The 26,309-nt window shown below is 39.4% G+C and overlaps 1 protein-coding gene across 5 annotated transcripts in view; it reads right to left on the bottom strand.

The window, feature by feature from the left end:
• The window catches only part of KIAA0586 (KIAA0586 ortholog), a 49,721-nt gene that overhangs the window by 21,613 nt on the left and 1,799 nt on the right, over window positions 1-26,309 (bottom strand). For all 5 annotated transcript variants that reach the window (XM_040068281.2, XM_040068285.2, XM_040068279.2 and 2 more), the window contains 25 exons: window positions 25,556-25,622; window positions 25,089-25,266; window positions 24,458-24,691; window positions 23,671-23,833; window positions 22,704-22,871; window positions 21,781-21,901; window positions 20,693-20,822; window positions 19,272-19,313; window positions 19,140-19,181; window positions 19,006-19,047; window positions 18,874-18,915; window positions 18,739-18,780; window positions 18,607-18,648; window positions 18,472-18,513; window positions 16,813-17,045; window positions 15,839-15,911; window positions 15,279-15,536; window positions 14,928-15,102; window positions 9,183-9,374; window positions 8,136-8,323; window positions 6,850-6,957; window positions 5,701-5,781; window positions 1,329-1,525; window positions 988-1,103; window positions 230-414 (listed from right to left, as the gene is read on the bottom strand). In XM_040068281.2, coding sequence (XP_039924215.1) covers window positions 230-414; window positions 988-1,103; window positions 1,329-1,525; window positions 5,701-5,781; window positions 6,850-6,957; window positions 8,136-8,323; window positions 9,183-9,374; window positions 14,928-15,102; window positions 15,279-15,536; window positions 15,839-15,911; window positions 16,813-17,045; window positions 18,472-18,513; window positions 18,607-18,648; window positions 18,739-18,780; window positions 18,874-18,915; window positions 19,006-19,047; window positions 19,140-19,181; window positions 19,272-19,313; window positions 20,693-20,822; window positions 21,781-21,901; window positions 22,704-22,871; window positions 23,671-23,833; window positions 24,458-24,691; window positions 25,089-25,266; window positions 25,556-25,622 — 3,161 coding nt within the window. The remainder of the gene's footprint in view (window positions 1-229; window positions 415-987; window positions 1,104-1,328; window positions 1,526-5,700; window positions 5,782-6,849; window positions 6,958-8,135; window positions 8,324-9,182; window positions 9,375-14,927; window positions 15,103-15,278; window positions 15,537-15,838; window positions 15,912-16,812; window positions 17,046-18,471; window positions 18,514-18,606; window positions 18,649-18,738; window positions 18,781-18,873; window positions 18,916-19,005; window positions 19,048-19,139; window positions 19,182-19,271; window positions 19,314-20,692; window positions 20,823-21,780; window positions 21,902-22,703; window positions 22,872-23,670; window positions 23,834-24,457; window positions 24,692-25,088; window positions 25,267-25,555; window positions 25,623-26,309) is intronic.

Genomic DNA, 26,309 nt, shown 5'->3' with positions numbered 1-26,309 from the left:
ACAGACATTAAAGAATGGCTGCAAGCCCGTAAGACCAAAAATAACATTGCTCTCAGCTTCCATTTCTTCTTAGATGAGGAAATTAATTTCTTCCCCTCTCATTTGGTTGCAAGAAAGCAGAATAACTGTTTTTGGTTGAAAATAACACGAGCTATCTTTCAACAACGTGAAATTAATACCGAGCCCCTCAGAAGTTCAGTAGAAAAGCTTGAATAAAACAGATTCTTACCATCACTGTGGTTGTGCTGGGAGGAACACTTGGATCAGGAACTGTTGTCTGAGCCTGACTGTCACCCAGCATGGTTGCAATGGTCTCACTGATAGCCTCCTTTACAAAATTAGTTATCATTTCTGAGTCCACGGGGACACCAGCATTGACAAAGTGCTGAAATCCTTCACCACCTGCGACTTCAACTGAAAATGAAGGAATGTGAAGCACACAGCCAGGTCTCACTTCCTAAAATCCATGTGCTGTACTGCAGCCACTCACTCTCCATGAAATTTTAAATATGCCTTAGCAGAAAGTGATCTTTTTTTAACCTTCCAGATAAACACCAGTAGAGAAAAATCAGGAGCATAAAAGAAGGGAACAGCAAAGGGCAGTGACATCACAGGGGAAATGTTTTTCTCTCCATTCTCACACATTCATAACAGAAGTAATTTTTGACATATCCATTAAAAAAAGAAAGGCAAATAAACATTACAGGCTCAGCAAAATGCCAAATGTGATTTAGGTGGCCAATAACAGAAGGTGATTGGTACAGCACTGTTATTCTTTGTTTTCTTTTTATTTTAGACAATTTGTTTCAATGGCCTCGTAACACTTGCTCCGTCTCAACATAAATTCAAGTGTGCACTGCTGTTTTTCAGATTCACTGGTTCAGGATTACCCATCCTTAGGCTGAGGCAACAGCCACCTACACAGCTTGTTAAAATTAGCCAAAAATTGAGATAATCCATGTGCTGAGAACAATAATTCCTACTTACCAATGTCAGGGGATGCAACCTCACTGTCTTCACTCTCTGAGCTCATGCTGGGCACCGTTTCTTTCTGAGCTGGGCACATCTCACTGATAATTTTTGCCATTAGCTCTTGTTCCACCCTGGCAGAATAAAACCCATTTAAGCATCAGCAAACACCAAGACACCTAAGAGCATACAAAAGAGCATTCTTGACATAAAAATGCAAGGCAGCTCAAAGGAAAATGGATAAGGGAAAGGAGGTGAGAAAGAAAAGGAAAAATCATTAAGGAATCATTCTTTCTTGCATATATATATATATATATATATATATATATTCTTTGCCACTTTGTTAAACTGCAACTCACCAATTTATCAACTTGTTTTCTATGGTTTCTCTCCTTTGAATACGTTCTTCCAAAATATCAGCAGGCTGCTGAGGAGCAGAAGCCACTGGAGGAAACAAAGGACCATTGCATGGCGGCGAGGCCACTTTAAACTGGCCATTAAGCTCCAGAAGAGGCTCAAGGAATTCTGGAATTTCATCCTTCTCCTCTTCCTGATCCTAATAAATAAGCAGTAAATTAAGTTATGGTAGATTTCTGGAAGAGAATGTCATTGAGGTAGCTGTCAGGTTTGGGTTTTTTTTTTCTTTAAGAAACATTTGTGGATGTACGACAGCACACAAACCACACTCTCCCTCCTCAGTGTTAATTGATACAACTCTAAGCTTAGCAAATCATAAATCTGTAGAGGTATAAAGCCATAGGAATTGCTCAGTAAAACATGATTTGGCTCATATTTCCTGCCTGTGCTGCACAGGGCAGGGAGCCAGTGGCAATGCTAATACTTGAAAAATTTACTCGTGACCTACGTCAGGTTTTCTTTAATGTCACACCAGAAATGTTCCTCCTCTAAACAAAAAAAAAATAGCTTTAGGAAACATTCTACAGTTACTTGTTGGGTTAGGGGGTTTTTTGTTTGTTTGGGTTGGGTTTTGGTGTTTTGGTTGTTTTTCTTAAGGTAAATCAAACTTGTCCTTTAGTCTCCAGTCTGAAAAGACAAATTCACAAAAGTTAACGAGCATGTAGCCAATCAAAACTCTAACAAACTTGCCAGCACTGAAAACAAGACATTAAGAGTTTACACACATGTCACACGTGTGTTTACACTCCCATTAACTTCAGCTGCTGAAAGTCAGAAGGTATTTCTGGGCAACAATTCAGGCAACCCTCACAGACATCTCGATTTTAATGTTAAAGTGCTATTTCTAAAAAGTTAGAGAAGTGACTTGGTCTGTTAAAATATTTGGGTTTTCCCAAAGATCTCTCTCTCCTTTTCCCCCCGAGCACGAACACAGCACCAAGTCCCAAAAAGCAGCCACTAACCCATCATATTGTAATGTCTCCTGATGAATGAGAACCTGCAACCTCCACTTCTAATGTTAAAAACAAATGTCTGTAATAGTAAAATGATTCTCTAAGAAGAAAATTTGGCATGCCAGGAAGAGATGAGGAGCTGAGCCCTGAATTACCAGTGAGAAATATGTGATGGTGCATAAAAGCTCAGTGTAAATCCATATTTTCTAAAATTAATCTCCAACACAGTGAATGGAGGAAAAAGAATCTCCTTTTCCCTTATATAAATTAAACTTACTTATCTATGAAAAAAAAAAAAAAGAAAAAAAAATCTAAAAAGAGAAAGAACAGAGAAAGGAGGGAAAAAGTAACATTTCTCTGTCTCCTTTGCCAGCCCAGCATTAACACATTTTTTTTTTACCTCAACACATTTTAAAACTGCAAAGTCAGAGAGGTCCCTGATGGATATTACACAAAGAACTACTGGGTCTTCCTGGATCTTTAAATAGTGGTAATATTCAACAAGAGAGAAAACCAGAATATGTGCATTTGGGTGACAAATAAAGATCTTTAAACCATTCTAGGCATAGAAATGAGCAGTGAAGTTAAAGTCAGAAGGCCCTGGGTGCCCTGCAAACTGCTCAGCAGTTCATGCTGCTGGGATATGAACAATAATTCATTCTGACAGCAAATGTAAAGATGTCTTTGTCCAGCATTTCACGACGCATTTTCCTCTGCCTGCATTACTCCATAAATTTTCTCTGATGCTGCCTATTTAATACCTCTGAAAGTATGCAAAATACAAACATCTGGATTAAATAAAGCAAGTACACACAATACATCTTACATCTATTTAGTAACTCTTGACAAACTTTTGCAGCTCAACTGCATTTCTAAAATATTTTATATTTTATAGAGTACAAATCCAGAATAATGCACAAAATTACATTCATTTGGGGGTGAAATAAAAAGAACCCTGAATAGTCAGTATTTAATTATACAGATTGAACTTGAACATATATCAACTTCTAGACCAATCTTGAATAATCTGCACTAAATTCTGCATTTTGCTTCCCTGGAGACTGTTGAAAATATCTATCACAACCCCCAATCAAAACATAGCATAAATTAGAAAGTCTTTCAGATATGATTGGAATATTAATCACTGTACTTTATTATAAAAGTATCAAGCCAAAATTCTACTTCCCAAATTACATTCAGATAATTAACAAAAAAAAAGTTTGAAATTATTCGATGTTATAGACTGGTTTTGTTCCATTACCAAACAAGTACATGCAGAGTCTTTTATTAAAGACTCCTGAAACTTGAGCCCTGGATTTCTTCCTGATGGATTTCTAAAGCAGCAAGGTCAGGCTGCATTGCAGGTGCCACCTGTGAGCTTCGGTCTGAAGAGTGAAGTGTGAAAATATCGATGTTCTGCCCAAGAGCATCAGTGGGAAATGGAGGCTGAGGAAAACACATTTACTCTGAGCTCTGCAGGTTCCATATTTCGTTGTGGCATTCAGATTGGAAGCAAAAATGCTGAGGAAAAAAGCCCCTACCTTGCAATTAGGGCATATTCAGAGAGAGCAAAAAGTGCATTTAATCTGCAATCCCAGGAAGTTTGCTAAAGGAACTGCAGGATGTGGCTGCTTGTAAGAATTTGAGAGCAGACTCAGTAAATCTGAAGAGTCAGTTGTGGGCTCGTGTGAGCTGAGCAAGTTCCTCACTCTGAAATAACCCCAGAATGACCGAAGGGTTTGGGTGGGAAAGGACCTCAAAGACCATTTTGTTCCAAAGCCCAGCCATGGGCAGGGACACTTCCACCAGACCAGGCTGCCCCAACCTGGCCTGGAACACTTCCATGGAAAACAACGGCAAAAGGTAACAAAAACAAACAAAAAAGGAAGATATTTCACACAAATACTTATCCTACTCAGTTCTAACAGAATTCAGCTTTCATAATAAAAGAGGAGTGGGGGGAAGACAACAAAAGCTGTTTTTTTGCATAGCATTTTATGCAGATACTTTCATGAATCTGAAGACTCTTTTATAACAATAACTTTGCTTTCTTTTGATGTCTGAAATACCCCTGCCACTCCAGAGACTGATTTTATGCTTCCCCATTGTGTTTGCCTTGCACATTTTTAAGAACATTGGCTGTGTGGTCATAGGCCAAACATATGTTTCACTTGGAACATTTTTGATATTGTGGTTAAAATAGATCCCATTGCCAAAACTAAAAGATAAAAGCAATCCAGGGGAAAAAAAAATGAAGGGAAAAAAAAAAGAAAATATGAGTAACTATTATTCACATCATAAAAATTTACCATTGCAGCATTTTTTGATAGTTCCTAAAATTATTTCTTCAAAGCTTTCTCCTTGTGCTAACAGAAGAACAATGTCCACAGAGATTTAACTCCTCCCCTCCAATAATAGAAGGTAGTTTTGAAACTATAAATGAATAAAGTATTTGCACACTTCTGATGGGCAAACCATCAAATTAGGGCTGTTTTAATGAACTGATAATGTTAAATGATTAACTCATTTTAAAAATAAATCTACCTGTAAGCTCTAGGGTTACTATTGATGTACACTCTAATCGTGGGATCAGGAACATATAGAAGTAGTAAAAAGAATACAATTTTGGGTGAATTTTGATTACACACAGTAAGTTTTGTTCAGTAAAGTGAAATGCAGGCTGGTTCACCAACCTTGAGTGTTTCTCAGGACCCCCAAGACAAGAGGTCAGCTAACCAAAGAAAGGATCTGCTACCTAAAAAAAATTAAACTGTGAAAGAGGATCTCAAATAAACCTGTGTTACCAGAAACAACAACATTGTCAGGAATTTCTTCTTAAAGTCTAATTCCAACCCAGTCCTCTGTCAGCTTGAAGCCATTCCCCCTTGTCCTGTCCCTCCATCTCTTGTCCAAAGTCCTTCCTGGAGCCCCTTTAGGCACTGGAAGGTGCTCCAAAGTCTCCCCAGAACCTTCTCTTCTCCAGGATGAAGAACCCCAGCTCTCTCAGCCTATCACTATATTCATTACATGCAGAGTTTTAAATTGTAAAGTCTAAGTACTGTAATCACTGCTGATTTTAGAGAACTACTTGTATTTCTAGTGGATTCTAACATATCCAAATAAAAGCTAATTTTAGCTTTTTACTCTAATTTTTCAAAAGCTTCTCTACTCACCAACACACAGTAATTTCTAAGATCCTCTCTAACACTGTAAACAGTTCAGTATTGCTCACAAAGTGTGCTTTTAAAGCTGCTAGGAAAGCAAAATACTTTCTTTACATTATGTGTCCAGTTTTGACAGAATAATATAAAACAAATATAAAAATTATTAAAAGGAAAAGACCCCTTTGCAATGGGATTACCTGAATGACATCAGTAACATCAATGAAGTTATTTCCTGGAAACTTTGTGTCTTCCTCTTCACTGCGCACTTCTTCTGGAGTCTTACAAAGACAGATTGCAGTTGTTAGTTATTTCACCTTGGGAGGGGTGGAAATGCATTAGCAGAAAACCTTCATGACAAGAATCAATTAAATGACACCTTCCAATATCCCAGGTTGTTCCAAGCCCCATCCAGCCTGGCCTGGAACACTGTCAGGGATGGGGCAGCCACAGCTTCTGTGGGCAACCTGTGCCAGGGCCTCCCCACCCTCACAGACAAAGATTTCTTCCTCATGTCCAATCTGTCAGTTTGAAACCATTCCCCCTTGTCCTTACTCTTGTAAATAGTCTCTGTCTTTCCAGTAGTGTCCCTTCAGGCTGCAATGAGCTCACCCCAGAGCCTGCTCTTCTCCAGGCTGAACAATCCCAATTCTCTCAGCCCTTCCTCACAGCAGAGGTGCTCCACCTCTCTAATCAACTTGCTGGGATGGAGTAATAGGATTTTAAATACAAATCATTATCTTAATCCAGCAGCTCTGTCTGATTCAGTGAATACCTGGATCACAGGACACTGGAGGAACTAACCCCTGAAGTCAGGAAAAGAGAATGTACAATAACCACGAAGCCTTCACACACTCTGTCCTTAGCACACAGCAGTTACCCTCCGAGCTGCACAAAAACCTTCCTGGCTGCTCAGATCAAGATTAAAAACACTTCTGGAAAGTTGTAGGGAAAGAGAACAGAGTGGCCACTCCAACGCCACAGGGCCCTGGGGCTCAGAGCCCACACCACTGACCACTGGCCAAGCAGCAGAGGGAGGGATGAGGAACATCCTCAGAACACTAAAGCCAGTGAAAACAAGACAGGCACGGGCCAACAGGGATTATAATTCTTTACAGGACACAGGAACAGTGTTTTTCTTAGAGTTTTACCACGGTGATAATTTAATCTTGGCAGAAGAGCATCTTTCTACAATTTTTCACTTTCTTAAACAAATACCTTGTACTATAAATCCTTTAGAATAATTACTGCATTTTTCCTAGAACTGTCTAAAGGAAGACAATGAGAACTCTGCAGCAATTTAACTTATCTCCCTTTTGAACAAGTCTGACTTGCCAGATAATCAGTACCTGTATTACAGCATCGACAGGAGGGAGCAGAGGATCAGAGCCTGCAGGAAGGTGACTTACACTCTCACTGGCACTTGAAGCACTGTCAATATCAACATTTGGTAACACCTAGGACAGAAAAAAAAAGCATCAATATAAAAATCTATATATTAGCTTGGCTATTAACATTGAACTTTTTAGGGCTTTTTTTCTTCCACCTGCTTCTGAGCCAGTAAAATTCAATGCTCTCCTTTTCTCATGCCTGGATCTGATATCCACTTGGCTCTGAAAATCAAATTACTGTAATGTCAAAAACTAACACCAGAAATAGCCCCCTCTTCTCTTGCAGTACCTGGTTTCTCCTGTTCTCTAATTCCCTGACACTCTGCCTTGCATGGAACAGGAGGTGAGTGTATCTGTAATTATTACCTATAACAGTCAGAGCAGAGCTGTGTTTGACCTGCGATTAATTTAGAAGATCACAACATAGTTTGTAATCAAGGCATGTTCATTACAGCATTAAAATGCGTTGTATTTCTGTTAAGAACAAAGATTTCAATGCTTCATCCCTTTGGGAAAAGAAAAATCACCTTAAATATTTAAGAACCTGGTGAAATAACAGCAAAATGCAGGTGGGTGGAGTAAAGTGACACAGCAAGGGAACAAAGCACACAACACTCTACCTGTGTTTAACTCTGAGCTCCATGAATCATTTGTGCCTGAAAGGTGTGTGGGGGAGGGGGTGCAGTCTCAACAATTGGAATCCAAAACAATGAACACATAAGAAACATTCACTTCCTTGACAACAGGCTCATGTAAAAAGTTTAAAACAACAAACCCCAACCCACTAGGTAAGGACTGCAAGGGTTGATTAAGCAGGAGTGAAACCCTTGGGCTGACAATCATGCTTGAAACAGAAATCTTAAAGGCCAAAGCAATCATCCAAGAAAACTGACATTTATATTTATACTTCTTTTATTCCAAGTTTGTTCTGGCTCAAAAATCTCATTAAAAAAAAAAAAAGAAAAAAAAAGAAAGCGTGACATAGATTTTACAAATGCCCTGCATAGGTGACTTAGGGAAGAAATAGTTTTCTATTTTGGTCAAATAATAAAGATAATTGTTAAAATATGAATAAATATATTACTATAGCATGAGACCTGCTTGGTCCTTCCGTTCCATATTTTTTCTAGTTCTTATTGAAAACCATCCACTGGTGTCAAGGTGTGTTACTGATGGATCAGGCTGCCTGTAGTTAGCACTCATTAAAATAAACAAAACAAATCATCATCACTCTTGATATGTACCTGCACAGAGAGCTGAGGTGGGTCCTTCTTCTCTGATCTCATATCTATTATAGCTATATTTGGTTTTTTCACCTCGACTGGAGGCTTTGGTTGCACCTGAGGAAGGGAGGTTGTAACAGTGACAGGGTGTGGTTTATCTATCACCACTACAGCTGGCTGCAGTAATGAGTTGCTGCTTTGGGTTTGACCTAAAGACAGTTAAAAAAAAAAAATAAATTAAAACTTCATATATCCATCTGCAAAGCCAGTAAATGAATAAATTAATTAAAATCATATTGTCCATGTTTTGAGATTCTGTGTGCAATTACAGACCAATTAAAAAGCCCCCTATTAACATTAGCTAAACTACAGTAATTCACCCGCTAATTTTAAGCTTTCCCAGCAGAAACTGTCAACTCAACACTACCTGGTTTTAAAATTATTCACTTTCCTTGACTCTGGTGACATCTACTGCTGAAAACGAGAATTGTGTTTGCCATACAAAAACTACAGCTCATCACACCCAAAGTATAACCTTTAGTATATTACACTTAGTACAACAACCCACAAGTTTTTGTCTGAGACAGCCTTTAAAAAAAATAATTATTTCAATGCCTATAGAGTATCAACCCTTCTCAAAACAAGCCCAAAAATCCAGAAGTCATGAGAAGGAATTTACTGTGCTTGGCACAGCTCTACTGAAATTGCTGGGCTGAAGTCATTGCAAATGTTGAGTTCAAGTGATTATATGGATACAAAACTGAAAGAACACGGAGCCTAAAACCAAAATGAACCAAAAAAAAGTACAGCTAAGCAACTAATTGCTCTGTCAGGGTGTCACCAGAGATCCAGCACTAAGGATGAGGAAAACCAGAACATTTGCAACCGATCCCTCGGATTTCCTACAAGAAGGGCAGGTGCAAATCTCCTGGAACGGTTTGGGATGGAAGGGACCTTAGAGATCACCTAATTCCAACCCCCAAACCCCCTAAGAAGATAAAAGCTGTATTTCCATGGAATAGCAGCGATTAACCTGCACACAGTCTTCTCCAGGTTATCTGCTCCTACCTAGTGGAATAGCCATGGGAATGAGGTGGCCTTCCAGAGGACCAGAGGCAGCAGGGACGTCTTGGCTGGGGCTGAAGAGGTACTGGTTTGGCTGCTGGGGAAGGGCATACACAGCCTGCTTCTTCTGGGGGCTGCTGATGACCTTCTCCGTGTGAGAGGAGGTCTGGGTCTTTGCTGACTTCACCTTTGTGCCTGAAACAAAAGCAGATGAGCTGCAGGTCACAAGGCACGCACAAACCCAGGGACAACACCCTACTGAGCCAAGCCTTCCCACTGAATCCACTGCAGGTGTTTTGCTGTGGGATGGGGGGAATGAAGGAGGGAGTACCAAAGGGCAGAACCTGAAAGAGCTACAGGAAGATAGATAGATGTCTCAGTATTGGCAGCAATGAAGGAGTTAAAATTGCAATTTTTTTTTTTTTTTTTTTAAGTTGAATCTAGCAGGTAAAGGCACAGAAACATGAAAAGGACCGAAGAACAGCAGTAAGCTGGAACGAAATGTGTGATTTAGCAGCTAAGAAGAAATCCATGAGTAGAGTCTGAAATTCGGAACTGAACGTGTGATTTAGCAGCTAAGAAGAAATTCAGAACTCAGGTTTGAAATGCAGCCACAAAACTGACAGGTACTCAGAGGAACAGGTATAATCTGTAAATTCCTGGTTTAACAACTCTCTGCTACTGCAAAATGAAGCCATAGCTAATACCCAAAATCTTGACTTCCATCATCAAGGAAAAGCTGATTTTTTGGTCCAGTTTTTCCAAGTGTATTGTAAATAGCCAGCCAGAAGTAATTTATAGGTAAAAATGTCCTAAGCAAAGAGCAGAGGAGAGCATTTATTGCAATGTGCGTTTCTCACCTCGCAGTCATGCAAGGTCTTACTCAACTTACAGCAAACAACGCATATTATTAAGGAAATTATTAATATAAATTGATAAATACTGCTTAAAAACTTCCCCCCCAAAAAAGTCAACAATCAGGCAGAAGTGCTTCTACTGTTATTTTGTAGGTGTTAGGATAACGAATCTGAAAAGAAACATGCTGGTAACTAACTTCATACCTTTATTACAGCCAAAAAAATGTCATCTTACTCCTCTGTTGTTTCGAATAATCACCTCCCTGTACCTGCAGCCAGTTAACACATGGCAACAAGCACTTTTTAGCTCTGCTCACATTGAACAGCCTCCTAATTAATTGAAGAATGAAAGTCAGTGATTATAAAATACGGGGATGATAGAGATTGATAACGTGACTTTTGTTAGATGCAGACAAAGCAGGTAAGACAGTTCACTCGTGAAGTGAAAATTCACAAATTATGGGTTGTAAGCCTGGAAACAAGAACAAGACATAACTCCTCAGTGAGCAAATACAGGTCAGAGAGAAGCATCTCTAGAAAGGGGTTTATGGTCATGTTGGGTAAGCAATGGGATGAGAAATGCCTTGGTCAACAGGATAAATGCAACCCCCAGAACTCTGAGAGGGAGCAGGAGAAGACTTCAATAGATGATAACTCTGCACTCAGCACTAATTCTATATCTCTGCAAATATTAAAATAGATTGGATATTAACAGGCACTCCTGATTTTTTTAAGGAAAAATCACCTGGAAACTGAAGTAGCTGCAAAGTGAAGCCAAAACCTCCCTACAAATCAGATAATAAATCTGAAGCGTCCTGTTTGCTTTTGAAGCACGAGGTAATTTGCCATGGGAAGAAGCAGAATTTCTGCTGTCTTTACATGATGAGTTTGTGCCTTTCTGCAGAGCACAGGTTAACCAAAAAAAACTGTTCTGCAGTCAGACAAATTACTGGACTCTGTAACATAAATAGATACAGTTCAGAGGCTTGTGATTTAGAAGAGGTCATACTACATGATCCAACAGTCCCCCTTGGCCTTGAACTTTTGAGTAAAAGCAGAAATTGGCAGTGTATCTGTAATGCTGCCAACTTGTAAAAACAAGGTTTTCACAGTGAGAATGATTAAGTACTGTATACACACAGCACCTCATTTTAATTGCTTTCAACTTTTCATTTTTCCCTGCAAAGTTTATTTGCACTGGGCAGAAACTAGACATTTAATTAAACTCAGCTTTAAAAAAAACAGTGTTTTACATGTATTTATCAGTCCACATTATGCAAGAAAACAACTCCAGCTTTTTTTTTTTTTTTCTTCAGAAATGATCTCTTACTCATAAAAGTGTTAGTTGATTTTTTTTTCCTAACTTCTCATAAGTAACCAAGCATTAGTCACCATAGTTTATTTGCAAAGAAAATGGTTGAGAGTTATAAAATGACTGAAAAGAGACTCTCCAGATGGCCATTTCAGTCTTAAACAAACATCCTTATTCTAACACTAATTTAAAACAAGCTCAGTGGACTGCTCTAACGAAATAGAGTCATTTACCAAGTCTGGATTTTGCAGCCAATCAAACCCAAGGCCAAATATTTCCAATAATTTTGAAGCCTTTATCACCTGGTTCATGGAGGCCAGGAAGGGAATCTGTGGCTGCAGATCTGCGAAGGGAAGAACTCACCACGCCTAATGTGAAAGAGTTTTGTTTATTTCCTTTTTTTTTAAGTAAGAACCTGGTGCTTTGAAGTGCTCATTCAACCTTGGTGCACTTTATTTACACTCCTGCTACAGAGGAGCACAGATCTGATCCTAATTTTATTATTTATACTTTGCTTTGCCATTAACAGCTTCTTCTAGAACAGCACAAGTGTTTTGTCTTCATGAGACCCACGTGAAACACCACGGATGATCCTTCCATTTTATTGGCAAGGTATAGGAAGGGACAAAAATGAAGCAATTTGATCAAGAGTCAAAGAGGCAAAGATAAATAATGCCAGCATCAAACAAGCCTCAGTCTCAGTTAAAATCTGAAGAAAAATCAGCTTGGGAATAGGGCATTCATTGGAGTGCTGCTCCTTTACACAACATGGAAAAAATTCCCTTCTTCCCTTAGATAAGTACACAAGGGGGTGTCTTATTTTATTTTCTCTCATGATAGACAGAAAACCTTAACTTCCATAACTCCAGCCTGATATTAAACAGAGAAACAAATGTTCTGGTGGCTTTACTGTTGCAAGCACAGGTTTTGCTCTGCAGCATGACTTCATGGCTTGGAAGGGAAGCGCTCTGGGAAAAGGCTATCCAGAGTTCACCGTGTTTGCCAGCAAAGAGCTTTGAAGCTGTTTGTCACACACAGGAGTTCTGGAAGGTTGAAGGCAGCATTGATCCAGGGCAGTTTTCCCTTTCATGTCTATTTGCTTCCAACAGCAAAAAGCTGAAGCACAGGAGCAGCTCGTTCCAACTGCACAGAACCTGCACCTTTCCATTTCACTGGATTCAACTGGTGCTTTCAAATGATCAAATGTTCTATTTGTTATAATTACATTGGGCAGGGGGGCATTCCTTCTACCACTTTATAAGATATTGCTCCTGGAATGATGAAATTGGCCTCCCTCCAAAGGTTATGACCTTCTGCAAAGGACAAGAGCCCGATAAATAGAGAAGAAAATTCATTTAGGAGTCAGCAAAAGCAGAACTGCTGATTAAATATTTTTAAAGAAGTGCCTGTTCTCAATCCAAATCTTTGTGGTCACTGTATCACTGTTATTACTACCCTAAGTGCTTACTAGCACACATTTCATCCAAAAAGATCTATACAGAATAAATTAAATTATAGGTGCACAGCACAGGCAATAGTCAAAACCAGTGATATATCATGCCTCAAACGAGTACACCAGAGGATACACCAAGAAAAGACATTCAAGAGAGGGCAAACAAAATAATACCTAAGTCACAAGGCCGGCAGTTTTCATGTAACAAGGTGTCACCTTTTAGAAAATGGAGAGTTTTGAAAAGTTTTCTAGGTTTTTTTTGCCAGGACTATAACCCACATTTTCCAGGAGGGCGGGGAGAACTGTGAATACTTTCTACCAGTAACGCTTTCTCTCCACAGATCACAACTGGGCTCCAGAGCACAGGTAAGGAAAGTGCCATAAAGACCACATCAAACAAGAGATTCTTGTACTATTTTGAGCACTTGCCACTGAATCTTACCACTGTGGATAACCACAGAATCACAGGATTTGGGTTGGAAGGAACCCTCAGGATCAACCAGTTGCAACCCCCTGCCATGGGCAAGGACACCTTCCACTAGACCAGGTTACTCAAAAATATTAAAATAACGATAATAATAATAATGATGATGATGATGATGTAAAAAATCCCCAGCCTCAAACCCCAGCAGTTCCTGTTTTACAGAGACATGGATATGTTTTACACCATCCACTGCAATGGCTTAAAAACATGATTTCATCAAGTGACTGGCTGCCTTCTGATGTTAATCTCTCGTATTTCACACAGAATATAATGTTTTGACAGCTGTAATAAAAAGCCAGGCAGCATTTTTAAACATGGCATTTAAGACTGCATCAAATGTATTTTCCCTGCATGGGTAACAGCAGCCTAAGTGCAAGAAGCATGGAGGGAGCCAGTTAATATTTTTCCATGGATGCACATCCAATTAACTCCATTGTGCCCACCATCACTTTAACCACTCTTCTTCTTCAGCTTTTCTTCCATCTCCACACTACCCCTTCATCATTATCTTTTCTCCCCAGTAAAATGCTCCACAATGTTTTTTTTTAAAAATACCAGTTAAAGATTATTCTTAGTTTTTGTATTAAGAATCAGGTAACTTTTGAAAAAGTAACTAGGAAATAAAAAAGATCCAATTAAAACATTACTGTTTACTAACTCTGGATGAAGTTTATCTACACTGATCTATGCCAGATATAATCTAGTGTCCCTTTGTAATTACTTTTACACGTTTTTATTAGATTAGAAAATTAGGACCCTCTTATCTTAACACTTTGCCTACAAAACTGGTGAATAGAATTCATTATTAATCAACTAGTAACCTTTATCAATTAAATAATCTTAATAAACTGTCACAGAAAGGAATTCTACTCTGCTTATACTCTAACTGGACGAAGGAATTAGTTGCACTTAGTGAACTTAACCAATGATTCTGATTACATCTTTCAGTATTTTCAAGCTAACAGATGTTGTCTTCATGCCCATATATTTTATCTTTCATATTTCAATTGATGCATTAGAAACAGGAAATTAAATATCAGGCTTCCTTCAGTTTTCAAGTCTCAGGACGTTTCTGAACTCTGAATGAATTAAATATTTAAATGAAAAACCACTGGATAAACACGACACAAAAAATACAAGTCCCAGTGACTTTCATCAAAAACTGAGTTCATTTTTCAACACACTCACTTGTGATTAATTTTAGCAATTCAGCTCATTAAATCTTGGATGACAATAAATACATAATAATACATTTATCATATTTAGAAATAGGTCTTTATTTGACAATCTAAAATAAGTGAGACACACATTTAGCAAAGTCAAGAAACTTCTGGTATTTTTATAGTTTGGAAAAGAGGAGCTTAAATAGAAATAAACTATTCCAAATGGACAGGACCTACAACAACCATCTAGTCCAACTGCCTGACCACTTCAGAGCTGACCAAAAGTTAAATTAAAGTCATTTTCCAAATATCTCTTATGCCCTGACAAACCTGGGGCAGTGACCACCTCTCTGAAAAGCCACTGCAGTTGCTTTATATCGCAGAGCAGATGAATTACAATTAACAGATTCATTTTCACAAGGAATTCCTGGTAGAAAAACTGGGAAGGAACACCTTGTTCCCATCAAAGGATCACTTACCTTTAACAGTCTCTATCAGCTTGGGTCTGGGAAATTTAGATTTGGGAGAGGGCGAGTTGAATCTCAGGTAGGGTCCTTTTTTAAGCGTGCTACGGTGGCCCTGGTAAATGGGTTTCCCATAGACTTGAGATAGATCATCTTCATTTTGGACCAGTATAGTTCCACCTGCAGCTCCCTGATGGACACCAAAAAGGGGGAAATAAAAAGCAGTTTACAAATCTTCATTTATGCAAATTGGAGCAGGACAGAGCAATTGCTCTCATTTCAATCAGTACACCTGCACACACAATTTTTCACATCAATACTGAACGGGTTTTTTTCAGAAAAGAAACCAACTACTTGGCAACTCACGTCTGTCCTTCTTTCTTTGCTCTGCACATTTTCAGAAGAGGAGGTTCTAAAGCTCTGTTTCCTTGTGTTATCTTCCACCTGCTTCTGCAATGGCTTAGCTGCAGACAAAGGCCTTTTTGTCAAGCATCCTTGGATGTTTTGAGTTCTCTCTTTAATTTCTGTCTTGGTCTTCACAGCCTTGAGGTTTTGGGCTTTCTTGTTCCATGGGGCTTTTTGATCATATTTCCCTTGTTCTGAAACATCTCTTGCCATTTCAGTCTAAATAGAAAACATAAAGGTAATAAAAGGAGAGTTTTATCTCCAAGGCTATCAGCAGAGTGTGTGGATAACTCTGAAGCTCTGTTTTTCGTGTTAGCCAGCAACTGAGACCAGGGGGTTTCATTACACAACTACAGTTTTAAACCAGAGACAAATATTTTATTATAGCTGACTGCATGTGAGCAATAATAGGCACTTTCTCATGTTTTCAAGGGGTCAGTAAATCACTTTACTGTAGGAAGAACAAGGCCAGGTGGAAAAAACATTACCACAAAAATCTGGCCTCATTTTTCCAGCCCTACCTGGATTTCCTCACTGATTGTCTTGATCCACTCATCCACAGTCCTTCGGATACGAAGCTCTTCCAAGACATCTCTGAAACAGAAGAAAGAATCATTTTAGGTCAGTGCTTCTCAAATTGCACAGATTTGTTCCTGGGAAAGGAGTGGCCTTTAAATGCTCTAAAAGGAGAAGCCCAGAACACAGACAGTGAGATTCTGCACCTCTAACTCTCCACAAAAGACACCAAGCAAAGCCCATCGAGAGTCCCAACCCCAAATCTGCTCCTGCCTGGTGCCACCCACAAATCCCACTCCCTGCTGGTAAATACTGACATTATTACAAATATTTTAGGAATAAGAGGCAGCCATGTGTCACTTCCCACTTTGATCACAACTGACAAAAACAAGAAAAGAAAAATATTCCAACTTAACAGAAACGCAGATGAGAAATTACTACATGCTCTAAAAGATAATGAGGGCAGGTAGCATGCCTAAAAAATAAAAAAACCTCTTATACATACAGAATAGCTACCTTCCTCAAGAAAAATGCAAGTTTAGATTGTATTTAAATAGAAAAATTCCATTATGATTCAAGCAGGAATATTTAACACAACTAACAAAGCAAAAGTTCAAAAGCCAAAGATCTGTTGTGAGGTGATTAAATTCTGTAAATTTACTGGCTTATGAAGCCTCTTTTAGCTCTGAATAATTAAATTAGGCTTCAATTTTCTTATTAATGCAAGTTGGTATGGAAACAGCGAAATGCCCTGGCAGCAGAACAGTTTGTACAACTGCTAAGGCCTCAGAAATCAGATTTAGGCACCTGCCAAAAATCAGTTCACACCACAAGGGTCAAAAACCATCTAAATTTCAAGAATCAGACAATGACTGCTAGAAGGAGTCAATAAATCCTTTTTGCAGGGAAGAGCACGAGTGTTTCAAAGCCCACATTTGGAAACATCCATCTCACAAAGCACTGAATTGCAGGGTCTGACCTGTTTGCAGTCAAGGAGTTACTGATAGAATACACAGCATCTCCATCTTTTGCATGAGTAACAGCTTCCAGATTCTCCTCAAGGACTTTTTTATTGTTCTGCACTCCTCTCAAAGTCCTTTCAGCATCTGTCAGGATAGACCTTGGCACCTGAACATTTTGAAGGATGGATGGTTTGTTGAGCAGACGACGTTCGGGAGGATCGGGTGCGTTTCTTTCAGGAGGATTTTTTGACTAAAATTGAAACAGAACCTCTAGTTTTTAATCAGAGATTGTTAATTCCCCATTAATCTGTCATCACAAATCAATGCCATCAAGTGAAATGCTGCCCGTGTGCACTATCAGCAACTTCAGTTCCTCAAGAACGTTCATTATGTTGTGAATATATTTAGAGAAGGGAAAGACATCCAGCAGACCTCAAATGGAAGATGATGTGAAGTATGAGAGGCAATGCTAATGAGGCTAATAAACATGTGAAAAGATGGCAATTAGACACATGAAGTATCACAAGCAAATCTCTCCATGTAACAGTAATTAAATATAATTAAGAGCCTAATAAAAGCCCAAGCCCTCTAACTAGATGCACTTGTTTGGCATCAATCTACCCCAAGGAACACCAAGCAATACTTGTAACCTTTAACAAGACAAATTCCTCAGCAGCCCCTTAATCCTCTTTCACTTTTATTCTTTTTGACTTTTCAGAAGGAACAATGAAACCTCTCACTCTGCAGAACCCTTTTACAAAGATAAAAACCCGGCATAAATTAGCTGCTAAGTACAAAAGAAAGGGACACAAACACAGGAAACAAGTTCTCACATTCATTCTCACACTCCTGAGGAAAAACCCAGAGGCCCATGAAAGCTTCATTAAACAGTAAAAAATTTTAAAAGTGATAAATATACATTAAAAACAAACAAACAAGCAAACAAACAAACAAATAAACTTCAAACCAAAACCAAAATACCCAGATTGGAGTAGACCATGAAAACAACCATTGAATGAACAGGAAAAAAGAAAAAAAATCTCACAGATCACAACTCAGTTTTGACTTTAAGGCTACTCTTCTGTTAAATCAGAATTAAAAAAAAGTTTATGTTCAAACAGATGTAGTGCCACAATGCCATAACAAAACAGGAATCAACACACTGATCCCATGACCTTGCTTTTGGGCCTGGTGAGAAAAAGACAATATACCAAATTATTTATCAATTTTATATAGACTTTCATTTTCAAATGAAACTTTTTGACAAATATTAACTCAATAAGACAGGCAAATTCTGTGAGAAAAGGTAAGAAATACAGGTAACGTGGCCACCTGTAAAATGATGTAGACGTGCTAGTGAGACCCAGATCATGAAATGGTAACTGGACCTGTTAAATATGTAAAAAAAGCTGGCAGCAGCAGCCCACGCTGTGCCAATCTGACACAGCAGTTTCCTGCCTGGCATTATCCCCTCAAGGGATTGACCAGGACTGAACCAGACAGGAGTACTGTGATCTGTGCAAGAGCAATCCTTTACCAAACATCCAGGTGTGCAACAGGCAGGCAGGGATATTTCATTGCAAACACATCCAAAACTGCTTCAGCATTAGATTGTTTTATAGAAAGCCTTTATAAAAACCCACAAAAGAAACACACAGAAAAATTTCAAGGTATACCTTAGTAAGATCTTTTGTGTCAGATTTCCATGGACTTGATCCCTAAAAAGACAGAAGAAGAGCTGTTGGAATATTCAGGTAAAATCCATAGGAGATAAACCCACAAAAGAAAAAAATTAAAATATCAAGGTATACCTTAATTACATCATTCATATCAGATTTCCATGGACTTGCTCCCTAAAAAGACAGACGAGCTGTTGGAATTTTAAGATAAAATCCAGAGAAGATAAACCCATACAAGAAAACCAGAAAAATGTCAAGGTATACCTTAGTAACATCATTTGTGTCAGATTTCCATGGACTTGATCCCTAAAAAGACAGAAGAAGAGCTGTTGGAATATTCAGGTAAAATCCATAGGAGATAAACCCACAAAAGAAAAAAATTAAAATATCAAGGTATACCTTAATTACATCATTCACATCAGATTTCCATGGATTTGCTCCCTAAAAAGACAGAAGAGCTGTTGGAACTTTAAGGTAAAATCCATAGAAGATAAACCCATACAAGAAAACCAGAAAAATGTCAAGGTATACCTTAGTAACGTCATTTGTGTCAGATTTCCATGGACTTGATCCCTAAAAAGACAGAAGAAGAGCTGTTGGAATATTCAGGTAAAATCCATAGGAGATAAACCCACAGAAGAAAAAAAAAAAATTTCAAAGTATACCTTAATAACATCATTCACATCAGATTTCCATGGATTTGGTCCCTAAAAATACAGAAGAGCTGTTGGAACTTTAAGGGAAAATCTATAGCATATAAACCCACAAAAGGAAAACAGAAAAAATTCAAGGTATACCTTAGTAAGATCATTCGTGTCAGATTTCCATGGACTTGCTCCCTAAAAAAACAGAAGAAAAGCTTTAGGAATTTTAAGGTAAAGTCCATAGGAGATATTGGATCAGTTTCACTGGCCACAATGAATTCCTTGGGTTAGAGCACCACCTTCTGTCCTCAGCTAATTCAGACCTGTGCTTTATGACAGAGCTGGTTTATCATCTACCCATAAATGTATCATTATCTCACCCTACTAACCTCTCAGTGATGAGGAGCCAGTAGCTAAATGTTTAATTGACCCAACTCTCCATTTGCTGTCATCACATCTCTCTCTTTCTATTGACCTTTTTCATAAGAGAGATTTCAAATAATTTCTGTAGCTGTGTCTTTCCCCCATTCCTTATCCCATCTCATCTTGCTCTGTTGCCTGTACGTCACTTGTTGAAGTTTTTAGCAATAGTGGTAAGAAAATATTTGCAACCTCAGTGAGGCACAAGGCACCTGTTCCATTCCCAGTAAGAACAGTTAAATGTAAAACCCACAAAGTGTTATAAAATCTAGAAAAAATGCATCAGCTATGCTACAAGATATGACAGATGAAGCAGCACTTTTTAAAGATAAAGCAACAAAACCCAGACAACCAAAATATTTGTAGGGAAATATGCAAGTTGAAACTTTCAACTACAGAAATGAACGAGCAGAATCAAAGTTATTGCATTTCAAGCCAATTCCCAGAGGTGAACTTTCAAGCTTTTCTTCCTTCTCACGGTGTATATTGACAAGGACAGAGAGGTGGAACCAGGACAGCAGACAGGTGGAACCAGGAATGGCACCAGGTTGAGATAAAAACCCTCACTTGTCAAAAGCTCCATGCTGCCAGCACAGAAGCAGATCTTGTACCCCCAAAGGTAAAAAATCATTAGCACAAGGAACAGCACAAGGATTCTAAGGCAACTCCTTGGAAACAGCACTCAATACAAAAAGAAGTGGCAAAATGAGAAAGGAAATGCTTAAAACATCCCTAAAGCTGAGATAACTGACTGGAGATAACTAGAACATTGTTCTTTCCCAAATGGGAAAATTACATCAGCTCTGAAGCTCTGCAGAGAAAAGGCACTGAAAATATCCAAAAGCTTAAAACAAACAAATAAACAAACTTCTTTTTTTTTTTTCTCTTTCTGTCCATCCCTCTCTCTCTCACCTATTTTATGTCTGGGACAATGGCAGTCAGAGCCCATTGCACACCCAGAGCATTACTTGGGCTCAAAGCTCTTCCACACACAGAGATTTTAATATTTCAATTAATTGTAAACAAATGTGGATCTTTTTAAAGGTGTGGAAGCAAGAGCAACACCTTTACTGATACCAGACCTCTGTGTTTTTCTGCACAACTTTTACTCCCTTTCTTCAAACCCCTGCTCAGCGTGATTAGATTGACTTTACCTGCAGAATGTTGTGCATTTCTCTTCTCAACTTGCCAAGATCTTGGAGTAAATCATCTGCTTTTTGCACTGTTTTCTCAATTGAGTTGTAGCTTTCAAAAGGATTTGAGTTTGCACGCAAAGCTTTGTGTCTGAGGGGAGAAACACTCCTGGTTACAGCTCTCCTGGCTCCCGAGGTGGCCCAAGAAAGGATTCAACATGAAACCAAGCAGGAATTTACAGAGCAAGTACCAAACCTTCAGATAAACTGGAACTTGCTTTGGCATCTGAAGTTATAGAGAGGTTATTGGGTTTTCTCTGTTTACCACTTAACACCTTCAGCCTTCAATAGTGGAATTACATCTAAGAGACCAACATTTAAACTTTGGGTATCTTTCCATTTGAAGCAATTAATATTTTTGTGTACACTGTTCTAAATCAGACAGCACATATGAGCAGTTTCTCACTGCATTAATAAAATCATAACTTTACAATATTGCCTGGGGAAAATATGCTTTGGACTGCATGGCTAAGAACATTTTTTCACCCATTTTAAATCTTGGCAATTGTTGGGTGGATGCTGCTCCTGAAAAACACTCCAAGTGCAACCCTGCTGACCTCTGAGAAAGGTGTTGTGAGCTATCCTTAGCAACAAACCTTCATCTGCCTGCAGTTCAACAGAAACCACAGAATTGTGGAATATTTGATCTGGAAGGAACCCACAAGGATCAGAGCCCAGCTCCTGGCCCTGCACAGACACCCCAACAATCCCACCCTGGCCCTGAGAGCATTGTCCAAACTCTGAATTCTGTCAAGCTTGGGGCTGTGCCCACCCCCTGGGGAGCCTGGGCAGTGCCCAGCACCCTCTGAGGGAAGAACTCTTCCTGAAATCCAACCTAAACCTCCTCTGGCACAGCTCCAGCTACTCCCTCAGGTGCTGTTAAAAGTAATGCAAAAACAGAAATGCAAAACCAGAAATACTCCAGCACAGCTGTGCCAGACTCGAGGACCACACCAGCGACTCTGTTACACCACCAGTGTCTCATGCACCTCTCCCAGTTTCATTGAAACAGACAGAAACTCTTCCTCAGTTTTGGATTGTTTATCCACCTGTCTCTCCCAGAATGCCAGCTCCTTTCATTGCTGCTCACTGCTGGCTTCTTGGAAGATTCCGCTTGCTTCCGCGATATGTCTTGAGAATTCCGAACGTGTTCCAGACATTTCCTTTCACCTAAGATGAAGGGAAATGAAGCAGAAAAATAGAAAGTTAGGTTAGTTCAATGTAGTCAAGATTTTCTTTTCCTTTCCAGGTATTTCACCATTATATAATACTCACCAAGGAGAGTGAAGTATTTTTTACATTTAAACACATAGATCTATTTCAGATAAGGCAAGTCACTTAAAACCACTCAGACTAAACTTTCTGAGATTGCTTTAAATTAGCAAAGCTAGATGGAACTGGGATGGCAATGAACTGAGTCCCTGAGTACAAATCTGGGACATCATGGACAGAATGCCTCTTCTTTTGTCTTATTTCATTTATTCCTGGACTCACTGAACAATAGGGATACCTGACAGCTTTGTAACAGAGACAGAACCTGATCAAAAGCAGTAAAAGAAAAGTACTTTACATTTGCTTTACATCTGCTGCTTTCAATACAATAACTCAGAGACCTTGTGGACCCATGAAAAAAAATAAAATAAAAATTCAATTTAACCAATGATAATGGCAAAGTTATTGAGTAGCTCCCAAGTTTTACGTTATTCTCTCTAAGCTTCCTGATTAACTTTGAAAAAATATTTCAGTGAGCAGCCCTGATGAAACTCTATAGACTAAATCAGCACAGTCTTAAGCTTTTAGTTACTGATGAGTAAGTGATTTATACACAAAACTAACCCTTCCCAACTCTAGATTCCAATATTCTCAATATATGCATTTAAGTGCCAGCAACCCAACAGAAAAGGTCAGAAAAGGTGAGGAATACACAAAGTAACCACCAGACCACACTAGTTAGGCCAGTGGAGGACAATACCTTCTCTTGTAGGTTTGAGAATATTTTCTTTTTTCACTATAGAGTTTTCCTTCTCTGAGATTTGTGCATTTTTGGGTACAGGTTCTGGAGCATATCTTCGAGGAACTGGTGTGTTTAGAGGAGATTTTTGTGTATGAACCTCAAGACTTGGCAAATGGCTTGAATATCCTTCAAGGAAAAAAAAAATTAAATGTTAACAATTTATTTCAAAGGAAATGGTATCATAGAATCACAGAATGGTTTGGGTTGGAAGGGAACTCAAAGATCACCCAGTTCCACCCCCTGCCATGGGCAGGGACACCTTCCACTGTGCCAGGCTGCTCCAAGCCCTGTCCAACCTGGCCTTGGACACTTCCAGGGATCCAGGGGCAGCCACAGCTTCTCTGGACAACTTGTGCAGGAGCCTCACCACACTCACAAGAATTTCTTCCTAGCATCTAATCTAAACCTACTTCAGTTAGGCTTAAGTTTGGAGCCATTCTCCCTTGTCCTATCATGACCTGTCTTTGTAGACTCTATGAAAAAAAAAAAAATATAGGGAAAAACACTTACCAGGTCTCTAAGTTCTTCACAAAAATGCAAAACATTACTGCACTAGTTAAGTGATCAGGAAGAAAATTTCATACTTCTGGCTGCTATCATAAAGGGATTAAAAAAAGCCCCAAACCCAACTGTAGTTCATCACAGGCTTCCACAGAGATTATGTCTCAATAAGATAATATTTTAAGTCCAGGTCCCTCCTGGTGCAGATTTAGTAAATCAAAAGTCTCACCTGAATTTAAACTGGAAGATACTGGAACATCTTCAGAATGTCACAAAAATAATAAAGAGCATTGGGCAATAAAACAAATTACACAGAAGAACTGTTTACTACTCATTACCGATGTGATGCACAATCCAATATTAATGGACACAAAATTAATGCAAAACTGACGGTGAAAATAAGACAGGAAGAATTTGTCTCCACCTTGGGCAGCTGCAGCACTGGTAGGGAATAAACTCCTGTGAGGGGAAGGTGCTTCGATAGTGAGTGATCTCTGCTCTGGCTTGTCCCAGCATCCTGTCAGGGCCCCAGAGGCAGGACTCTGCTGCAGGCCACGGCTGTTCACTGCAGAGCTGATGAGATGGGACTGGGAGACAAAATCACCGACATTACAGAGTATTTCTGGTCACTGAATCACAGAATTCTTAAGGTTGGAAAAGACCTTTAAGATTATCGAGTCCATCTCTTCTGCCAGCACCACCGTGGTCCCCACCAACCAAGTCCTCCAGTGCCACATCCACGTTTTCTGAACGCTTCCACCACTGCCCTGTGCATCTTCCAATGTCTGAGCACCCTTCTGTGAAGAATTTTCCCTTATACCCAACCCAAAACTACCCTGGTGCAACTCAAGGCCAATCCCTGTCCTGTCCCTTGCTCCCTGGGAGCAGAGCCTGACCTGCGCTAGTCCCACCCTCCTGTCAGGGAGCTGTGCAGAGCCACAAGGTTCCCCCTGAGCCTCCTTTTCTCCAGGCTGAGCCCCCTTCCCAGCTCCCTCAGCCTCTCCTGGGGCTCCAGACCCTTCCCCAGCTCCACTGCCCTTCTCTGGACATGTCCCAGCCTCTCAGTGTCTTTCTCTTTCACTTTCTTTGATCCACTTTCACTGAACTTTCTTTCTTTCTAATACTAAGAAATAATCCAAATTATTATGACTTTAACACTGAGATACAGAAGGAATTATTAACCTGAAGTTTCTGCCTCATGACTTAGATACCTGAATATTCATTTGTTGCTCCTGTAGCTTTTCCAAGTGCTGAATCCGTTGCATCATGAAAGCATTCATTTGTTTTTCAAGCTCTCTGACTCTCTGGTGGTAGTGGGGCTCCTCATGTTGAGCCTTTATACTTCTCTGTTGTTCAGACACTCGCTGCAGCTGCCTGTCTGTCTCCTGCAGTTTCTGAAGCAGTTCTGAAACTGAGTTCACTTTTGCTTCCAAATCATTTTGAGCCTGCAAGAAAGGACAAAAAAATAAAAGAGAAGGGGGGAAGAAAACCATTATTGCAGAAGACGTGTAAGCATGAAAAGAGCAAAACATCCTTCATAGAATCCTGGATTTGTATCCCAAAAGAAACAAAACTCTGTTTAGCCTTAAAGTTTGGTGGTTTGGAAATACTGTGAATTTCCAACAGATAAATCAAATGTTCTCTGCCTTCTGCCCATTTGGTTAAACCCAAATTAGCTCCCTGTGGTACACTGGTCAGTGAGTGTGAGACGACAAACACACAAAGCAGCGAGCAGACACATTCAGGCTCTCTGGAGCTGCCATCAAGAGCTGCAGGCTTATTTGGAACATTCACCATTTTAAGAGGACAAAGAACTGCTCCTCCCATGAGCTGCCCACTCACCTTGAGAAGCGGAGCTGCCGTGGCAATGGCAGCAGCAGTGGCTGCTGCAATGGTTGTTGCAGAGTCGACTTCCCTGGGTGCTGACCTGGTGGTACCCCCAAGGCTTTCCCTTTTGTCTGTGAAGGCATTTCCCAAGAGCTGCACCCTCACCTCCTTAGGAACAGGAACATTCTGAATTCTATAAAAATAAAGAAGTGCCTGTAAACAGCGTTTCCTCCACATCTCCTCCAAGCAACTGTTTTCCCACACACAGCGTTGATATCGCTGTGTAAGCTTTTCTCCTGGAAGTTTTGACTCCAGGGAATAAAATCAACTGAAAACACTTTCATACATGGAAAAGGAACGCTGACAGAGAACAGTAAAAATAAACACTTCTTCCTTACCAGCTATGAATGCTGGCAAAAAACTCAAGTGGTGTGGTATACAGAAACAGAACAGCTCGGGCACCAACAACAATTCACACTTACTTTTGCATTAACACTGCTCTCAGAGCCTCCTTCTGGCCAGTAGCAAACTGAGAAATCAAAACATAATCTGTGGGGAAGGACAAACATGCTTTGGTGAGATAATTGGCACAAAATGTCTATTTCACAAAGTATTATTTCAATACATTTAATTTTGCTGTGAAGAATCTGTTGCCTGCAGGCACCACATCATCTATTGCAACAACAGATTGCTTCCTTTCAGCAAGCAGAAAACTTAAATAATGGTAAGAGTAAGAGCAGGCTTTATTTAACACCATTTTTATAGCATTGAATGCTGACATCAATAAAGCCCAATAATGGTGAGTGAAGTCTCAATGGAAACTTGAGCTCAGACAACCCAGTCAAATAAAAAGCTGCAAATTTTGACTTGAAAAAAATTTAATTAAGAAAACCCCAGGAACAATATTTCCCTACCATCATCATTCATTAATTTTCTTAATTGGTGCAAATCATGCTAAAAGGATTGCAGGCTCTCTCTCACTGCTTACTTGGCAGAGGAAGCAAAGGCTGGTAAGTCAAGTAGCTGCTGCCTGTGAGTGTAGAAGTATTGATTTTTGGTCTTAACTAGGGTATTGATTTGTGGGTTTTTTCTCCTCTACACAGCTCCAGATATCCAGGAAACCTGCCTAAGTGTGTTTTCTTTAAAAAGCCTTCACTTCCCAAAATCTGATTGAAATTGGCAGATTCCGAAATCAAAGAAAAAGACACTGAAACTGTGATTTCCTAGGATTCTTAA

Source organism: Hirundo rustica, chromosome 6, assembly GCF_015227805.2.
Source record: "Hirundo rustica isolate bHirRus1 chromosome 6, bHirRus1.pri.v3, whole genome shotgun sequence".
NCBI lineage: Eukaryota > Metazoa > Chordata > Aves > Passeriformes > Hirundinidae > Hirundo > Hirundo rustica.
Note: the sequence above shows the minus strand (reverse complement) of the source record. Positions and strands in the feature narration are given on the sequence as shown.